The 9234-nt window shown below is 31.6% G+C and overlaps 1 protein-coding gene across 1 annotated transcript; it reads right to left on the reverse strand.

Annotated features, from left to right (window-relative positions):
• Positions 1-8154: 8154 nt before the first annotated feature.
• On the reverse strand, positions 8155-8664 carry LOC125863839 (protein FAR-RED IMPAIRED RESPONSE 1-like). Its single transcript, XM_049543822.1, has one exon. The coding sequence runs from the start codon at positions 8662-8664 to the stop codon at positions 8155-8157; it is 510 nt and encodes a 169-aa protein (XP_049399779.1).
• Positions 8665-9234: the final 570 nt, after the last annotated feature.

Here is a 9234-nt window from a genome sequence, read left to right on the forward strand (position 1 = left end):
AATTATCAGAACCAAAGTGAGACTTGTCCCTCAAGAATACTCACAATAAGAAGATATTGATTATGATGAAATGCTTGCCCCTGTTGCCAGGTTAGAATCCATTCGCATATCATTAGCATATGCATCCTTCAAACATTTTGAACTTTTTCAAATTAATGTCAAAAGTGTGTTTTTAAATCACTTTATAAAAGAAGTTTTGTCAAATAACCTCATGATTTTGAAAATCCCTCTTGCTCTGACCATGTGTTCAAATTATCTAAAGCGCTTTATGGTCTGAAACAGACTCCAAAGGCTTGGTAGGAAAGACTCGACAATTTACGCTTAGACAATAATTTCATAGAGATGAAATAGATACAACTCTTTTTATAAAAAAACTTACTCTAGTTTACTCATTGCTCAAATATATGTGGATGATATTATTTTTGAAATTTTGAGAATTTGAGATGAGTCTTATGGGGAATCTACTTTCTTTCTCGTTCCACAAATCAAGCAGTCGACTAAGGACATTTTTATTAGCCAAAGCAAATATACAAAGGAGCTTATACAAATATTTGGAATAGACAAAGGTAAGGCTTTTGGGAACCCATGAGTTCATCTACTTTTTTTGAATGATGCATGTCGAAAATGGTAACTTAAATTTGTTAATTCCGAAAACTAATTAGCCGATATTTTTTACAGAATCTCTGTTAGAAGAATATTTTTGTTACCTTCGTGAAAGGCTTGAGATTATTGTGGGTCCAAGGTTTAAATATTTTTTACTTAAATATTTTATGTACTTTTCTCTTTTTATCCTCCTTTAGATTTATTTACTATTTTATTTACCTTTACTCCTTTAACGGAAAACAGATTTTTGGCACGAAATGACATGAGCAACAAAAATCAGGTATTTTCGTAATTTCAGTGAAAAGTTAAGGGCGTTTGGATAAATTTATTTAATTAGTGTACCTAAATTACCCTCAAAAGTAAAACCACTTTTAATACTTTTAAAACCACAACTATTTAAAACTTAAACCACTTGGAAAAGTCCAACTTGTAATTATTATTTATTTCACACTGCCCAAGAATTTTTTTTTTAAATTTCATACTTTATTGAGCTTTTTCATTTTTTTTGGATAAGGTTTACTTCTATTTCTATCAAATTTGGGTCGCCATACGTTGTCATTTTAAATAGTGTTTTTTGGTTTCCTTTTCGTTCATAATTTTAATTTGGAATAATAAATCAACGACAAATCCGAGTTGATTAAACTACCTTTGTTTAAATATATTTATTTTTGTCAATTTTTTGCTTCATTCACAAGAACCCTATATTTAAATATATCAATCTTCTATATATTGTAGTTGGCAAGAATGTGCAAGTTTGACCATTTGACTTGAATATAGGCGGTGAATATAGCCGCGAGGGGTTAAAGACAATTGGCGAAATGAAAGTCACTCAAAAACAAAGAGCGATAACAAGGCAGTATCAACATAGATTTAAAGATATTTTATCCTATTTTTTCAGTTATTTGATTTAGTGGACTATAATAAACTACCGCGTTGTTGCACTATTAAGCATGTTCCTCTTGTTCGCAAAAATGGGATAGTGCAAAGGATGAACAAAAAGAGCATTGCTATGGATGTAGCAGTGATGAAGAAATTTGACATCTCCGACATAATTATTACATGTTCAAGATAATTGGATTAGTATGAACTATATTATTGTTATTGTTATTGTTGATTTGTCATATATATATATATATTATTGAATGATCTTTTAGCTTGTTTTGTTGTTTTAGCTTCTCCATTAATCATATTCATATTACTAAATCTGACGTTATGGTAACAAAACAGAGAAAAAACCTCCTTCTTTTGATCAAATATCAATGCAATAGAACACCAAGCGTTTGGTAATTTATTAATAGCACGCATATAAGCCACAATTAATGAACATGATTGAGTTCATTGCCATGGACCTTCCTTCTAATCTAGGTTAGGTCACAATTTTTTTTGTAATATTTTTAATAACTATTTTTGGAGGCTTTTAGGATGTAAATAATTTTAAATTTCATATTTTATTGGTAAATAAGATTGTAGAAGTTTACATTTGGGTAGTTTTCACAAAACTTGTTGATCTATTTATTTTGCTAATTATGTTATTGATTACACCAAATTTAATAGTGATATTAATTAAACAACTGATGTTAAAGAGAGTACATACATTTCGTTTCGTGAATATGAACGAATGTTATTGAAGCGCGAATGGTTCAAGCTTACACGTATAGTCAATATGAGTAGTATATGAGTAATGCTCCTTCCCAAATACATTTCAATTGCATGTGATTATAATTTGGTAATACAATTCGTTATGGTACAAGTCAACCGTTTATCTATTTATTTTGCTAATTATAGTATTGATTATACCTAATTTATTGATAACATCTCATTTTAAATTCCCTAGTGATGTGAAAGAGAGTAAATATATTTGCTTTCGTCAATATGAACGAATGCTATTGCATCGCGAATAGTTAAAGCTTATACGATTAGTCTATATGTCACGAGTTCGAATCTAGGTTAGGTCGTCACCACGTTTTAATTTTTTTTTTAAATCTTTCTTTATAGATGAATTTATTATTTCATATATTAAATGAACAATGATACATTCATGATTTTCCGTTGATAAATGTAGGGTATTTATTACATTCTCTAAGCTATCAACCCCAATTTAACCTTTAAACTCATTGATGTTCATTAAAACGTGTCAAAATGTATTTATTATGCATTTATTAATGTCATTCAAAATGCATTTATTTATTCTACCCATAGCTTAAATATTGGAACTCAATGATTATAAATTATTTGAAAATGGATGTTCATTGCATGTTGACTGTGGAGTTGTTACAAACTATACTTATATGTTGATTTTATAATTTGAAAATTAGATTCAAACAACTCTTTATTGATATATACAAATAACATAAAATCTAAAATATACTAATATAATAAACTAAAACTTCACACTTAATATATTGTTCGAACTATATTATTGCAAGTATTTTTTTGTCATTAAATTAGCTTAGAAGATAAATCTTTCATTATAAAAACGGATGAAGTAATGAAAAGAGATGACGATGATGCTCCTCTCAAGTAGTAGCTTTTGGAACGAATGCCTAGACAATTACACAATCCGCTTCATTAAATTATCTGATTTTTGGAACAACTTCCAATACTCTGTCAGTACCATTCATTTTCATTCATTGTTACACAGTGTAATTTGCCCGCAAAATAGTACATCACTACACGAAACGAAAAGTCACAATTTGTCACTACTTAAAAGGGTTTCAAACCCTTCATTTCACTATTACTGCCAAACACCGAAAAATTCATTTTGAATTTAAACTTTTTTGAATCTGAAAATCTGCCTTTAATCAAAAAAATGAAGAGAGCGAAAATTTCACTGATGTGTGTTACATTTAATTTTGTTTCCGTTTGTATTCGACTGCTTAATTTGTTTTAATTTACAGATGTGTGTTTAATTTAATTATTTTTTTCAAGAGAACTATTTAAAAAATATAAATCCAGATGCTGCCCTAAAACTAATTCACAAAGCTCCGAAAGGAGGACACGGCGCTGTAAAATATGCTTTTGGCATAATATCTATCTTCATAGGCAGTGTATATGAAGATCAAGGGGTAAAGACAATTGTAAATAAGATTGTAAAAGTTTATATTTAGATCTTCTTGACAAAACTTGAAGATTTTTGAGTATTACAAGTTGAATTCTTGTGATGAAAATAAACCTAAAGGATATAGTATTAAATGAGTTATATGTAATGATAAAAGTTATAAAATAAAAAATGATACATTCATGATTATATGAATTAAATAATGTAGGAATTTTATAACATTAAGTTATCTAGCCGAATTATTCCTCTGAATTCAATGATTTTCATTAAATGTGGTAAACTGTATTTATTTTGCATTTATTAATGTGATAAAAAAATCTCTTTTTTTTATTCTTCCCATAGATCAGACCATGGAACTTAATGATCATTAAGAGTTCCGTATCATTAATTGAAAATGGATGTTCATTCCATGTGGATTGTGATTTTGTGATAGCACATCCTATAAAATAATTTGTAGGGTTAAAAGAGATACTTATATGTTTATTTTGTATTTTAGATACAAACAACTTCACACATAATATTTGTCATTGAATTAACTTAGAAGATAAATCTTTCAATAAAAGAGTCGGTCAATAAAAATATGACGTAATGAAAATAGAAGAGAGTAGCTTTTTGAAACGAATACCTAGACAGCTACTTCTCACAATCCCCTTCATTAAATGATCTGATTTATGGAACAACTTCTGAAGCATTCTCAATACCATTCATCTCAAATGATAAGTCACAACTCTTCAAACTTGAAACTCTTTGAATCCGAAAATCTAACTTGAGTGTTTGTCTTCCCCAAGTTAATAGCTTGTACATAAAGTTTCCACACACTTCCCAAAGACAGCTAGCTACTACTTCTACGAGAGAGTTGATATTCATTAAGAAGCGTAAATATAGTTCCTTTCGTAATTATAACGAATGATATTGCAGCGCGAATGGTTAAAGCAAGATTAAATGTTTAGTCAATTGGTCATGAGTTCGAGTCTAGGTTAGGTCCCCATATTTATGTTATTATTTTTGTGTCGCTTCCCGTTCATTCTATTTTAATTTTCTACTCAAAGTTTTTGATTAAATTTATTATCCATGAAATTAATAATTAAAGGTCTGAAATAACTTATAGCATAATAAATTTTGATAATGCATTAATTTAATTATATTTTAAATTATTACCTTCCAATAAAATTGATCTTAAAAAAGAAGAGTGTAAGAAATTCAACTTATCAAATCAAATCTTGTCGAAATTCTAGGTGTACTCAAGAACTTATCTTAGACTTGAAAAAATAATAAAACTATTCCGTCGGTTCGCCTTTGTTATATTTACTACTACAAATTTTTGATATAAGAATAAGTTTATTTTCAATAATATTAATAACAAAAGGTCTGAAAAATTTTATATCATAGAATATTTTGATGATTAAACTAATTAATTAAATTTTATATTCTTACCTTCTGATAAAAGATCTTAATTAATGGATTTGCCTTACAAAGGAAGAGTGCAAGAAAATTCAACTAATCAATTCAAATCTTGTCGACTTTCTAGCCTCTAGGTGTACTCAAGTACTTCTTTTAGGCTTGAACAACTAATTCATTCCATCATTTCACGTTATTTACATTTTGATATAAGAATAAAATTTATATTTCATGAAATTAGTATTTTAAACGCCTCAAATAATTATTACGTAACATTGAAAATATTAATGATTAAATTAATTAATCGAACTATATTTTCTTACCTTATAAAAATTAGTCATTTATATTGGTATGAAAATGTTACTTTTTTACTTTCTTACCTTCTAAAAAACTTGTTCAATAAATGGATTAAAAAAGAAGAGTGAAAGAAAATTTAACTCATCAAATCATGTCTTTTCAACAAGTTGTAGGCATACTCAAGTAGTTTTAATTAGAGTGAACAACTACATTAATCTCGTCCATTCACAAATTTTATTTCTTTTTCTTTTATTTTTCGACTAACAATTGTTAGAGACCAATTATCTAGTGACAAATTTACTCGTATCAAATAATCATTTTTGAACACACGTAACATCTTATATTCTTACATTCTAAAAAACTTGTTCAATAAATGGATTAAAAAAGAAGAGTGAATAATCCCATTCATTCTCACATTTTGGTTCTTTATTATCTAGTGACAAATTTAATAGTAAATTTTTTAATTTTGTAGTAAAAAATAGATAAATAATAAAGAAATTTCGTAGTAATAAAATTGTCATTTTTACTCCTATGAAAAGATATTTTGAACACACATAACATTTTATTTTCTTACATCATAATAAACTTGATTAACAATTCATTTATCATATATTAAAAAAGAAAGGGTGAAAGAAAATTCAACTCATCAAATCAACAGTTTTCAAGGAGTGGTAAGTATACTCAAGTAATTTTAATTAGATGAAGAGAAAAATTCCAGTCACACATTAGCGTTCCTTCTCTTTTATTTTCGATAAACAAATATTTGGGAGCCAAACACGTCACTTTTGGCTCCAATCTTTTCACTATAAATCGAGACTCCCGGTAAATGTATTCCTCACACCCAAAACCATTTCAAAATATAAATTTATACTTACTTGAAAAAAGATGAGTTCTGAGAACTACGTAACTCCTTATAACAAAAGAAGGGCAATGTCATTCTCAACCTCTCCGGAGGTTGTGGAAAGGTTATATTACATAAAACGGGAGTCATACCAGAAAATGGAGGAGAAAATAGCAGAGTTCCTGAAGCGGCTGATCGAATGGAAGGGTAAGAGGTGGATCGAAATGATGTTTTTAATGGATGAACCACCCCTCACCCAAACTTTCGAGATATACAAGAAGGTGGTTGCTAAATCACCAAATGGTTTCGCTGTTGGCGCCAACGGAGTTTCTGAAATTACTCCATGAGTTGGAGAGGGAACTTCACTTGATGGTTGGTCCGAGGAAAAGAGGGCTTGCAAAAGGAACCTGGAGTTGTAGGTTTCACACAAGGACGTTGGATGAGGTCCTTTTAGCTGTATTTTATTTTAGTTTTTTGTTATGTTTACTCCCATTGCATAATGCATGGGTTAGTATGTAATTTTTTTTTGTTTTCTATCTATGATTATGAAAATAACCATTATCTACTTCTAGTGTTAGGTGTGTTTGCTAAATTTACTAATAAAATTTAACATAGATCCATGTGAAAGTAAACAATGACGAACAAAATACCATTAAAAAACTAAGCTACAAAACGGATAAAAAGACATAATTAAATCATAAGCACTATTAGCCATCATAAAACCATGTAATTTCTTCATCAGCACTACAACCGTTACAATGGTCACCAAGCTCACCTTGATCATTATCTAAAACCACTTTGTGATAAGTTAATGGATGCTTATACGTGCAACAAGCACTGGGTTTTTCCATAAATAAACGATTCAAAACCCACGATACACTTGAGATTTGACATAGACTATCTCGACAATACATTGTTAATCATCCTTGGTGTTGCGTTAGTTTCATCTTCCCAATAGTGTTTATCCCATTTCGCCTAGCTTCACCGCCTAAGTATATTTTGAGAATACGGCAAAAGCGTATGATGCAGCGGGGTGACCGACTTTTGATGCTTTCTCTAGTAACGGTATTACACCATATGAATCTTCATAGCTGAAAAACTTCTAATATACAAACACATATCCGTTAGTTCAGAACGAATTTAATGAGGAGGATGCATCAGAAAGTAATTTAATTATTGTTATTACCACACCTTTTCTATACATGGCTTTTGTATTTCCACAATCAATGCACAAGTTCATGAAAGAATCGTATGTTTTGAATGTTATTAATGTTCGGCGCGTCAATATCTCAAGGGGAACATCGTGCAGAGAAAGTTTCTTGTAAAGCCACCATTCACTTCCTATTTGATTAAATAACTTGCAACTGAAAAAAAATACATAGGTTATCAAACATGAATGTAAACAACTGATTTAGATTAAAATTTACATGCCTCAATCTTAAATTTAATAAATCGTTGAATGAGTTGGAAGCAACCCTTTCTACAATTTCACCAAGAAAACCATTATCAAAGGATGAATAATCTACGCCATTATACCACCGCCTCGACCACCTCTACCAGCCCTTCGACCTACACCCCGTCTCCCACCACCCCTCCGATCTTGACTAGTCTCACCCACTTGATCTAAATGATAATATGTTCTATTCCACCTTCCACCACCTCTCCTACATCTATTAGTCGGAGGCCTTCCACGTGTTCGAACTTTCCTCGGGTTCCTAATGAATGTTACATCTTCTTCCGAGTCTGGATCACAAACGCTAGGGACTGCCATTTTGTCATTCCAATTACAATATGCATTGAAACGTCCTTTCAAAACATTTTTGAAATCCGCATATTTAGCGTTGTTGTCCAACACAACATCACAATTCCTATTATACCATTTCTTCAAGGAATTGTACTTCTTGGACTCGTCCGTCATTGATGGATAACCTCCTTGAAAGAATTTACCTATGTGTGGTCAAATTACGTCCCTTCTCCACCGGCGTAAAATATATCTGTCATGAAACATTTTAATTCTACAAGGAGACATAGTCTTTAAAATGTGGCAGTAAACAACACCTTCACTTTGAAAATTCTTGCAATTGCAATCCAAATATTGATTCCGTGGCCGATATTCCACAATGTAAACAAATCGATTTCCATGAAAATCATTAGCTATGGAATAATTTGTTACACTGTACTTCTCAACTCCCTCCACGACATTGAAGTCATGGTGTCTTTCAATTTCACAGTGGTACAACCGCTTCAAATGCTCTGCTGCAAAGGCATCATAAATAGGTCGAGTATAATGGGTTTGAAGCTGCAAATCCCAATCAAAACCACTACAAGGCGCTGCATGCTTTTTTCGTGAGTCAGCTTCTGCTTGAAGTTCCTTCTCATATTTAAATCGCAAGGCTAACTCATACTGCTTGACGAACTGCTTTAGAGAGCTTCGACCGGATATATAACCATCAAAAAATGCATGCATTGACTCACTTCTTTGGGTGGACATCATGTCAGCCCAAAAATAGTGTTTCAGGAAGACAGGGATCCATTTTTCCTTCTCCAAGTATAGATTATGAAACCATAATCTATGCTGAAGCTCGTATTTTTTAATAAAGCCAACTTATTTTTCCTCAAATTCGTTGATAGTAATGCTATTATAGATTATTGATTTAAATTCGGACTTCGCAATCTTAAAGTCCCACACACCCTTAAGCTTTGCAGGCAGCTTTGTCATAGTATGCCAAATACAATACCTATGAATGGTGTCTGGAAGTACCTCTGCAATTTTCTCTTCTCCTTCCTTCCGCCTCCTCCCTTCCTCTTCTCCGGCGAGCTCGAGCAGCACCCAGGCGAGCGAACTAGCAGCTCCAGCCGGTGACAGCAACTCCTCTAGCAGCTCCGGACAGCCACCAGGCGCGGAAATCAGCAGCAGCCGGTGGGAAACAGTAGCTGTACAGAGACGGCAAATAGCCGGCGAAAATCGCCAGCAACCGACGCCTCCAGCTCCTCCGAACAACCACCAAGCAGCAGCCAGCAGCCAACGCAAACAAAC

The sequence above is a fragment of the Solanum stenotomum genome, chromosome 5, assembly GCF_019186545.1.
Source record: "Solanum stenotomum isolate F172 chromosome 5, ASM1918654v1, whole genome shotgun sequence".
NCBI lineage: Eukaryota > Viridiplantae > Streptophyta > Magnoliopsida > Solanales > Solanaceae > Solanum > Solanum stenotomum.